Source organism: Dipodomys merriami, unplaced genomic scaffold, assembly GCF_024711535.1.
Source record: "Dipodomys merriami isolate MVZ:Mamm:240054 unplaced genomic scaffold, mDipMer1.0.p SCAF_1, whole genome shotgun sequence".
NCBI lineage: Eukaryota > Metazoa > Chordata > Mammalia > Rodentia > Heteromyidae > Dipodomys > Dipodomys merriami.
In genome coordinates this window covers 128737453-128756853 of record NW_027202270.1, presented here as the reverse complement: position 1 = coordinate 128756853, position 19401 = coordinate 128737453, and the positions used below count along the sequence as shown (strand labels likewise).

General features: G+C 40.0%; 1 protein-coding gene across 11 annotated transcripts in view; it reads right to left on the bottom strand.

Annotated features, from left to right (window-relative positions):
* The window catches only part of Numb (NUMB endocytic adaptor protein), a 127830-nt gene that overhangs the window by 16083 nt on the left and 92346 nt on the right, over nt 1-19401 (bottom strand). For all 11 annotated transcript variants that reach the window (XM_070030712.1, XM_070030694.1, XM_070030777.1 and 8 more), the window contains one exon: nt 4987-5061. In XM_070030712.1, the coding sequence (XP_069886813.1) occupies nt 4987-5061 (75 nt within the window). The remainder of the gene's footprint in view (nt 1-4986; nt 5062-19401) is intronic.

Here is a 19401-nt window from a genome sequence, read left to right as displayed (position 1 = left end):
TAAGCAAACGCCACTATGCCTGGTTCTGCTGGGATGAGGCCTTGCTAACCTTTTTGCACAGGCTGGCCCCAGACCTTGATTCTCTAGATCTCAGCCCCACAAGTAACGCCTTTTCTTTGGTTGTCTCAGAGCCAGGATTCCTTTTTGACATCCTAGTGGCTGTTGTTGCCTCAAATTTTGTTTTTTAGACTTCTTAGAACAAATGAAATATTATGAATTTTCCTATTTGAGTTTTGGCTACAATGTGTGCTATAATATCCTTAGGGTAGCAACTGTGGAATAGGAAATTATTCAGTATCATTTCCTTCCCCTAAGTGTCAGTTTCTTTCAGCATCTGCTTCAAATAATTGGGTTACTTTACTTAGAATGTATAGTTTCTTTACAAGAGGGTCAATCCCATAGGGGTATCACACAATCACTGCAGAAGGGAAATATACTTTTTTATCTCTTACAGTAATGAATGGAGTGTGAAGTCAGGGACTCCAAATACGTAGGTGCTCTACTCCTTAAGCCACCCCCCTTTAGTTTAGTTATTATTATTTTTTTGGTCGGTTGTGGGGCTTGAACTCTGGGCTTGGGCGCTGTCCTTGCTCTTGAGCTCTTCAGCTCAAGGCAAGCACTCTTACCGCTAGAGTTTCAGACTTTCCTGTGCTGATCGGCTTTGAACCGTGATTCTCAGATCTCAGCCTCCTGAGTAGCTAGGATTACAGGCCTGAGTCACCGTGCCCGGCTTGCTTTAGTTATTTTTCAGGTAGATAAGGTCTTATGTATTTGCCTGGGGCCAGCTTCAAATTGTGATCTTCCTACTTGAGTTAGGAGAACACATGTTCACCATCATACTGGCTTATTAGTTGAGATAAGGGCTTATTGGTTGAAATAAGGTCTTGCTAACTTTTTGATCTGACTAGCCTCAAATTTTAATCTTTCTAATCTCTAGCTCCTGAGTAATTGAATTTACAGGTGTGAGCCACCATACCTGCCCTCCTGAGGTACTTTACATTGCAAATTCTAATCAAAATAATATTCAACTGAAGAGAAAACCAAATATTAAACTAGTAATCGATTCATGTTTAAACTGTTACTAGAAAATTCATATACATGTTTCCTTATGAAACAGAAGGGTCACACACAAAGAACTACATAATTTTCATTTTATAAATTTGAATGTTCTGAAAAAATCATCAGAAGACTATAAAAACTGAAAAAAACTAACAAAACCTAACTCTTCCTCCTCTTCTCCTCCTCCTCCTTCTTCTTCCTCTTCTACCTCTTCTTCCTCCTCCTCCTCTTCTTCTTCATCATCTTTTTTTTTGTGCCAGTACTGGGGCTTGAACTCAGAGCCTCTAGTCCTCTTTCTGGCTAAAAGCTGAAGCTCTCCTAGTTAAACCACATTTCTACTTCCAGATTTTGCTGGTTAATTTAGAGATAGTTTCATGGATTTTTCTGCCTGGGCTGATTCTAACTTTGATCCTCAAAGCTACATCTCCTCTTAGGGCTTTTTGGCAGTTAATGAAAGAGTCTCTTTTGGGATTTCTCTACCTAGATTGGCTTTGAACTACCACCTTCAGATCTCAGCCTTCTGAGTAGTTAGGATTACAATTGTGAGCCACTGACAGTTTAAGAGTTTTTTAAAGGAATCCTATAAGAACCAAGTAGGCCGAGTGCTAGTGGCTCACGTCTGTAATTCTAGCTACTCAGGAAGCTAAGATCTGAGGACCGATGTTCAAAGCCAGCCCTGGCAGGAAAGCCTGTGAGACTCTTTTTTTTTTTTTTGGTCGGGGCTTGAACTCAGTAGGCTGAGATCTGGGGATAGCCGTTGGAAGCTAAGCCGGGGCAGAAAAGTCATCTGTGAAACTCTTACCTTCTTAACTACTCAAAAACCAGAAGTGGAGCTATGGCTTAAAGTTAGGTAGAACATTAGCCTTGAGCAAGTGACACACACACACACACACACACACACACACACACACACACACACACACACACACACACACACACACACACACACACACACACACACACACACACACACACACACACACACACACACACACACACACACACACACACACACACACACACACACACAGTTTTTGGTCTGTTGTGGGGCTTGAACTCAGGGCTTGGGCACTGCCCCTGAGCTCTTTCTCTCAAGGCTAGCACTTTACCACTTTGTGCCACAGTGCCACTTCCAGTTTTCTGGCAGTTAATTGGAGATAAGAGTCTCACAGACTTATTTTCCAGCCCGGGCTGGCTTTGAACCACAATCCTCAAATCCCAGCCTACTGAATACCTAGGATTACAGGTATAAGCCACTGGCACCCTGCTCAAAAGCAATTCTTAAAAAAACCAATTCTTGGGGCTGGGAAGGTGGCTCAGTGGTAGAGCGCTTGTCTTGCATGCATGAGGCCCTAGGTTCGATTCCTCAGCACCACACAAGCAAAAAGAAAAAAGCCGGAAGTGGCACTGTGGCTGAAGTGGTAGAGTGCTGGCCTTGAGCTGAAGAGCTGACAGACAGCACCCAGGCCCAGAGTTCAAGCCCCACAACCGGCAAAAAAAAAAAAAAATCTTAAAAATAGGCTAATTCAGGCTGGGAATGTGGCTTAGTGGTAGAGTGCTTACTTAGCATGCATCAAGCCCTGGGTTTGATTCTTCAGTACCACATAAACAAAAAAAATCTGGAAGTGGTGCTGTGGTTCAAGTGGTAGAGTGCTAGCCTTGAGCAAAAGAAGCTCAGGGATGGTGCCCAGGCTCTGAGTTCAAGCCCCAGGACTAGCCAAAAAAAAAAAAAAAAAGTCTAATTCCAGTGATCATTGTTTCCAAAAGCAATATACTAGAATGTAAGCTTATTATTTCTCTTGAATTAAAAAAAAAAAGCTCTAAGTGGAAAGTCAAAGGTCTAATATTCAGTTTACTAGGCCACTTACAAGTTAACAGGCATTTTGCCTATCAAAACAGCTTTTTTTGGGGGGGGGGTCCGGTCATGGGGCCTGAACTCTGGGCCTGGGCGCTGTCCCTCAGCTCTTCAGCTCAAGGCTAGCGCTCTACCACTTGAGCCACAGCGCCACTTCCAGCTTTTTTTTCTGCTTATGTGGTGCTGAGGAATTGAACCCAGGGCCTCATGCATGGAAGGCAAGCGCTCTACCACTGAGTCACCTTCCTAGCCCTAAAACAGCTCTTATATTGGCCCAACCTTGTCTCTTTGAAATTTTTTTGAAGTTATTTTCTTGTTAAACTTTCCCCTGGCTTTAGGTCTCTTAGGAAATTTTACTTAATGATTAAATGTACTGATAGCACCCTGTGGTTTTTCAGTGTAGCCAGTGTCTCTATTCTTTTAGTCATTTAGGATTTCTTTCTCTCAAAGGCAAAATGTTCTTTAGGACTGAAGATATTATTTGGAATCTAAGTAAATATCAACCAAAGAACCACTCACAATTCATTTTAATTATATTTTTAGTTAAGTAGTAGGCTACTTAATCCCCATCACTTTCTAAAAACTGTATTTTCTTTTTCTTTTTTCTTTTTTTTGTGGTCCTGGAGCTTGAACTTAGGTCCTGAGCACTGTCCTTGAGCCTCTCTGTGCTCAGGCTAGCACTCTACCACTTGAGCCACAGCACCACTTCCAGCTTTTTCTGTTTTATGTGGTATTGAGGAATGGAACCCAGGGTTTCATACATGCTAGGCAGGCACTCTACCACTAAGCTACCTTCTCAGCCAAAACAGTGTTTTCTTTTTCCTTTTCTTTTTTTTTTTGTCAGTCATGGGGCTTGAACTCTGGGCCTGGACACTGTCCCTCAGCTCTTCAGCTCAAGGCAAGCGTTCTACCATTTGAGCTACAGCACCACTTCCAGTTTTCTGAATGTAGTTTACTAGAGATAAGAGTCTCATGGCCTTTCCTGCTGGTCTGGCTTTGAACCACGATCCTCAGATCTCAGCCTCCTGAGTAGCTAGGATTACAGGCGTGAGCCACTGACGCCTGGCTAAAACAGTGTTTTCTTTTCTTTTTTTTTTTTTTTTTGGGTCCGGTCGTGGGGCCTGAACTCTGGGCCTGGGTGCTGTCCCTCAGCTCTTCAGCTCAAGGCTAGCACTCTACCACTTGAGCCACAGCACCACTTCCAGCTTTTTTCTTTTTGCTTATGTGGTGCTGAGGAATCGAACCCAGGGCCTCGAGCATGCAAGGCAAGCGCTCTACCACTGAGCCACCTTCCCAGCCCTAAAACAGTGTTTTCTTAAGGAACAAGGAGACTGTCATTTTAAAAATAGTTATAATTGGGGCTGGGAAGGTGGCTCAGTGGTAGAGCACTTGCCTTGCATGCATGAGGCTCTGGGTTTGATTCCTCAGCACCACATAAACAAAAAGAAAAAAGCCGGAAATGGCGCTGTGGCTCAAGTGGTAGAATGCTAGCCTTGAGCTGAAGAGCTGAGGGACAGGTCCAGGCCTAGAGTTCAGGCTCCATGATCAGGACCCCCCCCCCCCCGACACACACAAAAAGTTACAATCTGCTGGGCACTGGTGGCTCACACCTATCTATAATCCTAGCTACTCAGGAGGCTGAGATGGGCTATCTTCAATTAAAGCAAAAAGCAGTAAGTGGAGCTGTGGCTGTGACTGAAGGGCAGAACACTATCCTTGAGCAAAAAAGCTCAGGGCCAGCACCTAAGACCTGAGTTCAAGCTGTAGGATCGGTGTTGTATAGAGGGGTTACCATTTCCTAAGCCAGGTAATCCGTACATTTCTTTTTTGGACAATGTCATCCCTTCCTTCACTTTCCCCCAGTTTCCCTCTCCCATTCCTGAAGAGAATTCTATTTTTCATAAGGTAAATGAGTAACTAAATTGGTTTCCTGGATGTTAAAATAGCCTCCAAAAAGACTGCACATTGGATAAAGTGGAAGGGTAACTTCCACAACTTAATGGCACTATATTTGATCATTAAGATGAAAAAAATCTTACTAGCAGTCACATCTAAGTTTATAAAGCTCTCACCTTAGTCTTTTCATCCACAACTCTTAGTCCATCCGCTGACACCCACAGCACTGCCTTCACTGCTTTCTTTCCAGTCTTGCAAAAAATAAAAAATAAAAAAAACAAAGGGGGTGGGAGGAAGAGACACACACATAATATTAAAAAATCATCTTCCACAGAAAATACTGATTTCTGCCTTCCAAAAGTCCTAAGTACAGATGGTGTCCAAGTTCAGGAGGGATGCCCAAAGCCAGATTCTCAAAACAAACTGCAGGAACATTCAGGAATTAACAAGCCAAAGCCATTATTTTAGCAACACAATGCCAAACAATAAGATAAAATAAGGGAGAAGGGACAGATACTATCAAAACCAAAGTATTACATTCCATAAAAAGAATTCACAACTAGTTTCTTTACCCATTAAAAAAATCAACTAAGAAAACCAAGAGTCAGATAAATATTAAATACATAAGGAGTTACACCCCAAGTAGCTTCTGTGAGTCTATTTAGAATGAGAAGTAACAGCTAAGTTTAAATGGAAATGCTGACTATTTCACTATTTTCTGGTCCCAATGTTCATAGCAGGAACCTTGGTCACCTGAAATTTTTATGTTAAATAGAGCAAAAAGTCTTCATTATTGTAATACTAACAATTCTTCAGACCCACTATTCCTCCTCTCAAGATTGTAACATAGACTTTAGTTTTTACCGTGAAATGAAGTTCATGAAGATATTTTGGGGACACAGGAAGATTTAAAAACTACTGAGAATGTGGAATGGGAGAAAAAAAGGGAGGGGGAAACTGTTCAAAAAGAAATGTACTCATTACCTTACTTATGTAACTGTAACCCCTCTGTACATTAACTTTACAATGAAATTAAAAAAACAGAGAAAATAACTTGTAACACAAATTTTCCTTTTACTTGCAGAAACATTGCAGTTGTGCACATGCGCTTACACGTGTGTGTGTGTGTGTGTGTGTGTGTGTGTGTGTGGCACACAGAATCATATGAGAACAAGTTGATATTTGATTTCTCCTGAGACAGAATGCAATAGTCATTTAACAATATCCTTAACTGCCCCAAGAACACAAGCAAAATAAAACAAAAGCAAACAGGCTGAGACTAGGTATCTGATTATCCTAAGTATAGAGTAAAACATGGTACTGGATAAAAACATGGTAGTGGCTTCTAAAAGGAAGAAGAGGGAATAACCAAAGTGTCTACAATTCTCCTTTCCATGTGTCTGAGCCCAGGAGATCCAGGCACCAGAAGCATGCTATTAGTGAAATAAACTGGTGTGATGCATGCCAGCTACATAGCTCCATCACTACCACATATGATTTGTTGGCCAGCAGAAATAATACAAGAGCTCATACTTCACACTCAGATAAAAGTTTAACTAATACAGTAATAAGAGCTAGAGTAGAGCTAAAACAAGATACAGTAATGCCAGAAAGAAGATGCAGTCCAATCTATCTGTGGAACTGGGGAAGGCTATACCAAGAAAGCAGAACTAGGTTTTGAAATGATTTTTCTTGATGCCCTAGGAAGTTAAGGAGGCAAGGGAGTAACAGGTAATGAACATCCCAGCAGAATAAACAAGACACAAGTGAAGGGTTCTGCAAATATTTCAGTATGGCTTGAAAGTATGCTGGGTGAGAGGAATGTTGGGGAGGGAGACAAAAACCCAGTAGAAAAGGCCTCATTACGAGGATCCTTGTATGACTGCTAAGGGAATGGATTCTAATTCTGTGAGTAATCAGAAACTATAGAGGAATTTAAACACAATGAACAGATTTCCATTAAAAAAAAAAAAAAAAAACCATCACTTTGGCAGCAGTGTACCCAGACCGGAAAAAGACTGACGAGAAGCAAAGTAACTACAAGATTCCAGGTATGAGAAAAAGGAGGGCAAAGCTTTCCTGACTGATTCAGCTATGGAAACAAGAAGGTTTTGAACAGTATCAAGAAGGAGCTGAGGATTCTCGTGGGTAACTGGGAGTAGAATGTATCATTAACCAGCTTAGAGAATAGAAGCAATGCAAAAGCAAGTTTGAGAGAAGAATAAAATTCCAAGCCATGTTTAAGATGTCTGTGCAATACCCAGGTAGAGTTATTCAAACGGCAATTGGATTTATGGCTCTGAAACCCAATAGAGAATTTTAGATTTGTGAGACAATGATTGGGGTAAAAAGAGGACAAAAACACTACACAACATCAAGAATTAAAGAATTGAAAGGCTTGTGGAGTGACTCCAGTATAGCCACAAAGGAAAAAAAAAAAAAAAGGAAAAAGGAAAAGAAAGAAACTAAAAGGACTAAAGGCACAGTTCAAATGGTACAGCATGTTTGGAAGCACAAGGCTCTGAGTTCAAATACCAGTACCTGCCACCTTCCAAAAAAAAAGAATTAGAAGATGAACAATTCCTTAAAACATTCTGTCTATGCTTCTCAAGTAGTAATCTTAAAGTTACAGGTATGTACTACCATACCTGGCTGTAACATATTCTATTTTAATAATAATTTCAAAGTTGCAGGTGGCCTTCATACGGCCTAGCATAATGTCATGAAAAAGAGTTTCACAATAAAGACAAAATTACTTATTCTTCAAAATTAGCCATTTTACTCTCTAAATAGCCAGCCTAAAATAAAATAACATCTTCCCAAATTCCTTTTATTATGAGTAAATGTAATCCAATATAACAACCAAGCAGGCTTAGATATCGAAAAGATTGCAGGAAGTCAATTACAAAGGAATAAATCAGAAAACTTGTATTGAAAGACACATATAGGTGGTGTACAGGTATTATTATTATTATTATTTTTTGAGATAAGGTCTGGCTATGTAGCTCAAACTACTCTTTAACTTTATGTAGCCCAGGCAGCCCTTGAACTTGTAATCCGTATTATTTAGCTTTCTATGGGCTGGGGCTCTAGGTATACTACCATATTCAATGCACAGGTGACAGCAACATGAAAAATACTGGTGAATGAACACAAAATGGTTACAAAAGTAATACCGAAAAGGTAACTTAAGCTCAGCACACTATAAGATCATTTCTCCTAAATTTAAAAGCTGCCTACAGTAAAAGGCAACTGAAATAAATTATTTTAAAAAATGAACCGAAAAAGGATGATGATAATAACATCTTTGATGACAGTCTTGATAGACTAAAAGATCCTAACACTGCTCTTTCATTTCATATATTGATGCTGTCATGGTAAAAAATAACTCGAAGTTCAAGTAATAAGTTTTTAAACTGTTTAAATCAGGGACTGGCCAGCCATCTCTGATGGGCTAGAGAGCAAATATTTTGGGCTTTGCAGGCCATATAATCTCTACTGCTATTATTCAACTCTGTCAATATAGCATAAAACCAGTCACAGACAACATGTAAACAAATATACATAGCTTTGTTCCAATAAACTATTATTTCAAAAACAAATACTGGTCCATAGTCTGAAGGGTTCTCATACAAATCATTATGATCTCTAGAAAATTCATTATATTAAAATATCAGACCTATTTGAAATTGCATCTCTGAATTTTGCCCCTCCTTTTTTGACACATGTATTTATAGCCTATTATTTTAAACTGTGACTCATATTTTAGGTGCTGTCCAAATCTAAAATTCTATGATTCTTAAGATCACTAATGAGTTAAGAACATGCAATTAATCAATATAAATAGAAATGACATTTAGAGGCAAGACAGGTCTGCTGGGCATATAATAGCTAAAAGCAAAAAGGTTAAGCAGATGTTCTAATGTAAGCCAAAGCAAAGAAATACTTTTAGGATTCAGGGAAGCATAAGTTGGCAGAGTTATGCAAATTTTAGAAGCAACAGCATCAAACAGACCAATTTGGGCAGAAAGTACAGAACAAGTCACTCTTTCTGAGCAACAATCATGTGCATTTCTACTGTGCAAAGTTCTTTCAGCTACAAACCAAAGAGGTCTTCAAGGGTACCCAATGTGTAAAGAATCGCTGGTCAGTCTGTCACACCTACACACAGAAATAACCCAGTCATTACAGAGTAATAGCAATATATTAGCCAGGCAACTTTGATACAAAGTGCCTTGTCATAAATAAACATGAAACTTTTCTTTCACAGGGAGCCTGGCCTTGTTTTTATTCTAAATTTGAGGAAAAAGACCTTGAAGTCTATATAACGTATTTAAATTTCTGGATAGAACGCCGTGAAAAGACAGAAACACTACTTCAGATTTAAGCAGCATTATATATCTGACGGTTGCTTTGTTAAATTCATTTTAGTCTAGGACACTATTTCCTGCACTTTCTTAAATAAGAGGAGACTTCTAGAAGCCTTCACTACAATCTTTCACACTTCTTCCTGTCTGTTCCAGTAACAACTACTATTATTACACAAGTTGGTTATCATTTCCTTAATTCTGATTTCTTGCATTACAAGGTGAACTTAAGAGCAGTGTATTTGCCATTCATTTCATTTACTCATTCACTAAACCCAAATAACATGGACAAGCAGTTACAGGGCCACATATTATTTTAGGTACTGAAGCTTCAGCAGTGAACAAAACAGGCAGGTTCATGTCTTCAGAGAGCTTACATTTTAGTAAGAAACAGATATACAAAAAGGTAAAATGTATGAAAGAATGATAAATGGTAATAAAAGAAAAATAAAGCTAGGAAGGAGGGGTGTAAAGATGGAGAAGGGTGGTGTTTGGATTTTAAGAGTAGTCAGTTAGTGCCCATGAAGCTGGGGCTTTTGAACAGAGAGAGAGTGATGTGGAAGTGAGCCATGCATGTACCTGGATGCTATGAGTTCCAGAGGTTACAGGGGAAACATAGCTGGTGTGTTGAAAGAATTAGCAAGGAGCCTAGTATAGCTGAAATACAGAAAGTAAGAAGGAAAGCGAGACAAGCAAGCTAAGAGGAAAAAGCAGAGAGGGAATTTGGTCAAGAAGCTAATGGAAACACTCTACAGTGGAAAGACACAATCAAAACTCTTGCCTTAAGACCACTACAGGCTGGTATCTTGAGATAGTAGGGGACAACAATGGGATCAGGGGAATCAGATGCCACTTGAATAATTCTGGCAAGAAGAGATGCTGTCTTAGACCAGGAGAGTAATGGTAGAGTTTGTTAGATCTGACTAGGTTCTTAAAGACTGAAACAGACAGGAACTGGATGTCAGGCATAGAGAAAAAAAGGGAGTTAAGTCTTCTAGGACTTTTGACTAGAAATAGAATGGACAGTGGGCAAGACCAGAGGAGAAAAGAATCAGGAATTTGGCTTGTGACCAGTTATGAAGATGAGGTACCTATTAGATATAAAAGTGAACATGATTAATGATGATGCTAATGATACCTATCAGTTACTAAGAAAGAGACTATTTTGTACATCTTGGTTATACTTATTCATTTCACAATATTCACAAGATAGGTATTAGTCAAAGCTTGGAAGTGCTTGGGCCAGGATTAAATAAATCTGTGCCTTTGATGCTTATGCTATATTGCTTCTATAATGAAAATACCAGCATGGAGATCTGCAGAAATAAATTTCAAAATCATCAACAAACAGATGGTATTTTAAGTCAGGACTCTGGATGACATCACCAAGAAAAAGATGCATGAAAAGCAGAATGAATAGACTGAGAAGTAGGCAATGATAAAGGAAAAAGCCAGGAAAGTATGGTTCCTGAACTAAATAGTGTTTCAAAGGGGAGCAAAGGATAGGCTATGATAAATGTAGCTGACAGTCTGAGTAGCACAAGAAGCTTATTAAAATATTATATAAAAAAAGAAACCAGGCGCCGGTGGCTCATGCCTGTAATCATAGCTACTTAGGAGGCTGAGATCTGAGGATTGTGGTTCAAAGCCATCCCAGGCAGGAAAGTCCGTGAGACTCTTAAATCCAATAAACCACCAGAAAACTGGAAGTGGCGCTGTGGCTCAAGTGGTAGAGTGCTCGCCTTGAGCTGAAGAGCTAAGGGACAGCACCCAGGCCCAGAGTTCAAGCCCTATGACCACCACCTGTCCCCCCCAAAAAAGACAAGAACAGCTTTAGTGGAAGGATGGAACTGAAAGTGGTAGAGTGACTAAATGATCAATAAAAGAAGGGATGGCAGATCTGAAGGCGCCAAGAAGAAATTGTTTTAAAGATGGTTTATTTTTATGATGGTTGTCTAAAGAAAGAAAACTGACCATGGAGGAGAGAGGTGATTGCATTGTTGGAATAAGAATTGAAATAATAACCTGATGAATGCAGGATGTGGCGGTGCATGCCTGTAATCCTAGCAGTTGGGCAGCAGAGGCAGGAGTCACAGCTTTAAGGCCAATCTGGGCAACATGGCAAGACGCTGTTCTCAACGATCCTCCCCTTCTCTCCCCCACAAACAAAAACAAAAACTAAAAAAGTAGCAGGTGTGGAGGTATGGCTCAAGTGGCAGAGCATCAGCTGTAAGAAAGCTAAGTGACAGCTCAAGGACCTGAGTTTAAGCCCAGTTACTAGGGAAAAAAAAGAATCTAATGTAAAGCTGGCTTCAGCTAAGTTCATCACTTGAACAAGTAGATGTGGTGGTTGGCCTATTGATAGCTCTTCTCTGTTTTGTTTTGGTGATACCCAGGGTGATTTCAGTTGTATTGAGGATTGAACTCTAAGTTTTATACATGTGGGGCAAGTAGGTGTTCTACCACAGAGCTACATTCTTCAGTCCTCCTGATTGCTTTTATTTCCTCAGTGAAGTAAGGAAGCAAGCTGAAAAGGAGAATAGAATAAGCAACTGGAGGAAATGCAGGAGGCAAGGCAGAATGGGCTAAGAACACAGACTGTCTTGTTCATCTTTATAGAAGGAGAGCAGTCTCTAGCATGTTTGAGATAAGAACTGTGCCTTGAGGCTTGAGGATCAGTGGGTTGACATGGATACCATGAAAAAAACAAAACCCTGTAACTCTGAAGGCCAATAATTCAATTTTTAAAATTTTTTTTATTTTGTCAGTCATGGAGCTTGAATTCTTGGCCTGGGCGCTGTCCCTCAGTTCTTCAGCTCAAGGCTAGTGCTCTACCACTTGAGCCATAGCACCACTTCTGGCTTTTTTCTGTGTATGTGGTGCTGAGGAATCGAACCCAGGGCCTCATGTATGCAAGGCAAGCGCTCTACTAAGCCACCTTCCCAGCCCAAGAGAAGAAAAAAAAAATTTTTTTTTTTTGGTTAGTCGTGGGGCTAGAACTCTGGGCTTGGGCACTGTCCCTGTGCTTTTCAGCTCAAGGCGAGTGCTCTACCATTGAGCCACAGTGCCACTTCCTAATTCTATTTTTTAAATCTAGAAAAGTCCAGTGACAAGACCTTTAACACATCAGTTGATCATGTCACAGGAAAGAAATGAAGCCAGAGAAGTGGCAATCTCATTACTGTAGTCCTTTCCTGTTGAAACTCCCCTCTTCTAGGATTCCAAAAGGAAAAATAAACCAAATCCTAAAAGATCCATTAGATAAAAGTATAGGAGGTAAATTTATAAAATAAAGGGCATGGGAATTTAAAAAGGAAAAAAAGGTAATCATTTTTTTAAAAAGAAAACCCAAGATGAAGAAAAGCATTAAGAGCAATTAGCCAATCTGAGAGTTTCCTGGAAATAGTAGCCCCTGAACTGGGGTGAATTTTTGTTCTTTTGTTTTGGTTGGTCATGGGGCTTGAACTCTGGGCTTGGGCGCTGTCCCTGCATTCTTCAGCTCAAGGAGAGCTTTCTATTGCTTAAGCCACAGTGCCACTTCCAGTTTTTGAGTGTGGTATTTTTTTTTTTTTTTTTATTTTTTTTATTGAGGATAAGAGTCTCACAGACTTTCCTGCCCGGACTGGCTTTGAACAGCGATCTTCAGACCTCAGCCTCCTGAGTAGCTTGGATTACAGGCATGAGCCACTGGCACCCAGCGATTTTCATTTTTTATAGGGAAATCGTAATAACATTTATTATTATAACCATAGTTCAGTGACATTCAGTACATTTCCAGTGTTGTAGAACCATCACCATTGTCTATATCCAAACATATCCATCACCCTCAACAAAAATTCTGGGCCATTAAACCATTTATGCCTCTAGCCTTCCCTCAAAAAAAAAAAAAAAAAGAGCAATTAGTCACTTAGGGAAAAAAAGGAAATATAAAATAGAAAGTGTACCTGAATACATTGATTTCACAGTGGTCCTAACTACTATAAAATGCTTTACTCTCAAGAATTAGGTAAAAACACATAAGCACAATACATTAACAGGATCTGGAACAGATATAATATTTCTAGTGACTTTTATACAATTAGAAGGTACATAATAGTCCAGGGAGGAATTCACAAACTTCAGGCCTACAGGGTTAAAGGCAGGAAACAAAAGGAGTGAAGCAGGCTGAGCATGGGAGATAACAAGGAGTTGCCATGATGATGGTGAACAGGCCAAATAGGCTCAGTTACCACTCAGCTTAAGCCACTGCTGCAACATAGAAAGCAGGCTGTCTACTAGATCTAATACTTTAGATACCCTAATTTTTATGCTAAAGTCCACAATACTTATAACTTTTACAATTAATTCAAATATGTAGATTGTGAGTAGGCCATACAATTTATATTTGTGGACATACTCAGGCTCTTGAGCTGTCTAATGTCCTCTGCATTAAATATTTTTCTACTCATTATAATTAGTGTGTGCTTGAGGAAAACAGAGATCAACTATGTATATACACACACATATATGATTTTTTTGGTAGTTAACTGGAAATAGGAGTTTCACAGACTTTCCTGTTCTGACTGGCTTTGAACAATGATCCTCAGAGCTTGCCTCCTGAGTGGCTGGGATTACAGGCATGAACCACTAGTGCCTGGCTAATAATATATATATATATTTTTTGGTCGGTCGTGGGACTTGAACTCTGGGCCTGGGCGCTGTCCCTCAGCTCTTCAGCTCAAGGCTAGCGCTCTACCACTTGAGCTACAGCGCCACTTCCGGTTTTCTGGTGGTTTATTGGAGATAGGAGTCTCACGGTCTTTCCTGCCCGGGCTGGCTTTGAACCGCGATCCTCAGATCTCAGCCTCCTGAGTAGCTAGGATTACAGGCGTGAGCCACCAGCGCCCAGCTGGCTAATAATATTTTTGAATGAAAAAATATCAACATCCAATAGACAGGTTAAAGAATTTTGTACTGAGTTTCAGAAATCTTGATTTCTGTGGAGGTACTGCCATTTGGTAGTAGCTAGGTGACGTTGAGGTTTTGGTCATTCATTTGTAAAATGCAGTGTTATAAACTGCAATCTAATTTACTGAGCTGTTTTAAGTAGCAAATTGGAAAGTAGGTCAAAGTACATCATGCTATAGAGCAAGATACAATAGCAAGTGAATGGCTTCTAATAAAGTAACCCAAGAACATTTATTCCCTTATAAAATAAGAAGACAGATTACTTAGCTCTTGGAGCTTCTCAAGTACATTACTATTATAAAATCCTTTTCAAATGTTAAGTACCATGTAACTACTTGTTAGTAAAGCATTTGGTTAGTATTGCAACTACACTATTGACACTGAATATAATAATCTCTTAAAAACTGAGTGCATTATTGTATTTCCTAAGCAATAAATAGGTTTTTGAACAGTTTTTTTTTTTTTCTCCCAGTCATGGGGCTTGAACTCTGGGCCTGGGCGCTGTCCTTTAGCACTTCAGCTCAAGGCTAGCACTCTACCACTTGAGCCACAGTGCCACTTCCGGTTTTCTGGTCTCACGGACTTTCCTGCCTGGGCTGGCTTTGAACCATGATCCTCAGATCTCAGCCTCCTAAGTAGCTAGGATTACAGGTGTGAGCTGCCAGCGCCTGGCTCAATGAAGTTTTCAGGTAGCTAGTTTGGAAAAGTTATCTCAGGTCCTCATTTATTTTTTCTTTTTCTTTCTTTTTGTTGGTTATGGGGCTTGAACTAAGGGCCTGGGAACTGTCCCTGAGCTTTTGTGCTCAACTACTCTGAGCCACAGTGTCACTTCTAGTTTTCTGGTAGTTAATTGGAGATAACAGTTTTACAGCCTTTTCTGCCTAGGCTGGCTTCAAACTGTGATCCTCAGATCGCAGAGTGGCTAGGATTCTAGGTTTGAACCATCAATGCCTGGCTTTCCCCTTTCCTTTTAAGATGTTTATAATACACTTCTGTATCATACCATTAAAATGTTTATAATAAAATTCTGTACCACACCAGTTTTATCTGTTCTCTGCTATTAAAATTTCAGGAGATACTGCTTACATGAGCAGGTAATACAGGAAATACAGGAATACAGAAGTGATAATGGTCAAGTCCAAGAGGTTAATTAGGAAAAAGAGGAAACAGTTCTTCTGGCCATGATGATAAATTTAGAATTAGAGCTTATAGTTCCTCTACCTATTTATTTCTCTGCAGAAGTATCTGGTAGAAATGTTTATTGATTACTGTTGTCCTTTAGCCAGGACCATTAAATCACTCAGACTTAAAGACTAACAAAGACGTCTATTTCTTGCAGGTTGATATTGGGGAAAACTGAATGATCGCAACCAGAAAGACTGAACTGGCTCCAAATTAAAGTTTTACATTTAAAAGCACATTCCTGGTGAGATTATAGATAATGCTTGTTTCTCCTTTTTTCAAAATAATTCTTGTTCTTTTTGTTACTGGGGCTTAAACTCAGGGCTTTGTGCTCTCCTTTAGCTTTTTTGCTCAAGGTTGGTGCTCTAACATTTGAGCCATACCTGCAGTCCAGCTTTTCCCTTTCCCTCTCCCCTTCCTTTCTCTACCCTCCTACTCCCTTCCTTCCTCTCCTTTCCCTGGCTTCCTTTTCCTTCTCTTCTTGCCTCTTTTTTTTTTTTTTTTGGCGGTTGGGGGCCTTGAACTCTGGGCCTGGGCGCTTATCCCTCAGCTCTTCAGCTCAAGGTGAGCGCTCTACCACTTGAGCTACAGCGCCACTTCCGGTTTTCTAGTGGTTTATTGGAGATAGGACTCTCACGGTCTCTCCTGCCCGGGCTGGCTTTGAACCGCAATCCTCAGATCTCAGCCTCCTGAGTAGCTAGGATTACAGGCGTAAGACACCAGCACCCGGCTGTCTCTTTTTTTTTTTTTTTAAATGGTTATTTGGAAATAAGTCTCATGGACAGTTCTGCCAGGCTGCTTTTAAACTACTGTCTTCAGATATCAACCTCTTGAGTAGCTAGGATTACGCCAAAGGCAGTTGGCAAGAAGATAATACTTATGGTCATATTTGTTCACAGATGTCAAAATAGGATCATTTAGCACCTTTTAAGAAAACCCCATGGGAGGGCTGGGAAGGTAGCTCAGTGGTAGAGTGCTTGCCTTATATGCATGAGGCCTTGGGTTCGATTCCTTAATACCACATAAGCAGAAAAAAGCTGGAAGTGGTACTGTGGCTCAAGTGGTAGAGCACTAGCCTTGAGCTGAAGATCTAAGGGTCAGCGCCCAGTCCCAGAGTTCAGGCCCCATGAAGCAGAAAAAGCTGGAAGTGGCGCTGTGGCTCAAGTGGTAGAGCTTTAGCCTTGAGCTAGAATGCTGAGGGACAGCACCCAGGCCCAGATTTCAGACCCCACGACTGACAAAAAAAAAAAAAAAAAAAGACGACTGATAAAAAGAAAACGGACTGGAATTACTATTCAAAGAGAAAGCTGAAAGCTAGACACTGATGGCTCACACTTGTAAACAGAGCTACTCAGGAGCCCGACATCTTAGGATTTCAGTTTGAAGCTAGCTGGGGGTAGGAAAAACAGATTTTTTTTTTTTTTTTGGTCATGGAGCTTGAACTCTGGGCTTGGGCACTGTCCCTCAGCTCTTCAGCTTAAGGCTAGTGCTCTACCACTTGAGCCACAGAGACACGTCTGGCTTTTTTTGTTTATATGGTGCTGAGGAATTGAATCCAGGGCCGTAGGCATGTGAGGCAAGCACTCTACCACTGAGCCACCTTCCCAGCCTGGCTGTGAAAAAGCCAGAAGTGGCACTGTGACTCAAGTGGTAGAGTGCTAGCCTTGAGCAAAAGAAGCTCAGGGATAGCACTCTGGCCATGAGTTCAAGCCTTAGGGGACAGGGTGGGAGGCAATAAAATTGGAAAGTGAAAGTGATTGTCTTGGAAGTTATTAACATCTCTTAAGGTTAAACTTTTAAAATTTCATTTGTAAATAATATGAAAATGGAATGATTGCACACTACACTGATTAAGATAGTGGGCTCTGGACTCAGATAATCAGCATTCAAGTCCAAATTACTACACTTATTAAATCTGTGGATTCAACAGGTCATGATATCTATAAATCTCAGTTTCCTCATTATATAACAAATAGAACAATAATTCAGGGTTATTTAAGGATTGGAATGTTTCATAATTTTCTTTGTTATGCCATATAAATTCATCATGTAGCAAAACAGAGTAAAACAGCTAACAAGCTTAATATGACTCAGGACCCCTTCATGTATGAAGAACAAATACTGTCTCTGTGGGATTAATTTTGAGTAAAAATTATCTTGCTTGCATAAAATATGATGTAAACATTAAAAAAACACATCTTTACTAATATTTTTATATAATATAATATTTTCTATAACCTAGATAACATTGTTTTAATGAAAGTAAACACAATCACTTGGAAGATAACTAAAATTGTATGATAGTTATGGTGATCTGAAATAATTTTTAGCAATTCTATTTTGGGAAAGATTAAAAACTCCAGAAAAGTTGACTAAACAGTGGTAAACTTCCTTATTAATAAATATAATGCCATCTATAATGTAAATATCTACAGGAGATTATTTACAGATATGAATCCTATACATAAAATATATATGTGTATACACACACACACAAACACACACACACACACACGCACACACACGCACACATACACATATTTGCCAGTCCTGGGCTTGAACTCAATGCCTGGGCACTGTCCCTGAGCTTCTTTTGTTCAAGGCTAGCACTCTACCACTTGAGCCACAGTGTTACTTCTGGCCTTTTCTGTTTCTATGGCACTGAGGAACTGTACCAGGGCTTCATACTTGCTAGGCAAGCACTCTACCACCAAGCCACATTCCCAGCCCTAAATTTTATACTTTTTGCACAAAGTGCTGGGGAACAAGCCAAGAGCCTTGCACATTGCTAAGCAAGTGCTCCATCCCAGAGACACGCTCATGTGTCATGTCTGTCATCATCCTCCCCTCCTCCAGCTGGTATTCTGTATGCGTGTTGGTCTTAGGGCCTGGACGCTGTCACTGAGAAGTAGCTCTCAAGGCTAGCGCTCTACCACTTGAACCACAGCTCCACTTCCAGCTCTTTTGGACTTTCCTATGTAGGCTAGCTTTGAACTATGATCCTCAGATCTCAGCCTCCTGAGTAGCTTGGGTTATAGGCATCAGTCACCTATGACTGGCTGTATCCTGGCTTTTTTTTTTTTTTTTTTGGTCAGCTGTGGTGCTTGAACTCTGGGCCTGGGCACTGTCCTTCAGCTCTTCAGTTCAAGGTGAGCACTCTAACTTGAGCCACAGCGCCACTTCCAGTTTTCTGGTGGCTTATTGGAGATAAGAGTCTCACAGATTTTCCTGCCTGGGCTGGCTTTGAACCATGATCCTCAGATCTTAGCCTCCTCAGTAGCTAGGATTATAGGCATGAGCTACTGGTGCCCTACTGTATCCTGTATTTTAAGAAACTGTTAGTCTGAGTTAGACTCAAAATGTCTACTTCAAAATTCTGTGACATATGTTGATTATTTGACTTTTCATTTTAGATTAATGGTGGTAATTTAATTAAACAATTAAATCTATAATGTTTCAAACTTGTTTAAATTAGTGTAAATGTTAACCTACTAGAATAAGAAAATGTAGAAATGGGCTAAAGCTAAGACATTTAATTGAGAAGGAAATTGAAATTTTATTCTTCAGAATGAATTTCCAAAATAACAAAACTACCCAGTAGAAAATAATGAAATCATGACAGGTTTTTATACTCAAACTCTTAGTATCTTACACTCAATTGTCCATGACAATCTTTTTCTCTGTCTCAATCTGGCTACCTCAGAGCACTTATTCACAACTAAATAATGATCAAAAATGTTAGGAAATGTATTTACTTATTTTTGTGCCTCTACCATAATAACTAGACAGATATGAGAGATATTTATTACACTATTAAGACAAATTTTCTTAGATTGGCACCCAGGTAAAAAAAAAATTTTTTTTTTTTGGGTCTGGTTGTGGGGCCTGAACTCTGGGCCTGGGCGCTGTCCCTCAGCTCTTCAGCTCAAGGCTAGCACTCTTACCACTTGAGCCACAGCGCCACTTCCAGCTTTTTTTTTTTTTGCTTATGCGGTGCTGAGGAATCGAACCCAGGGCCTCATGCATGAAAGGCAAGCACTCTACCGCTGAGCTACCTTCCCAGTCCCCCAGGTAAAAATTTTTATCCGGATCAAC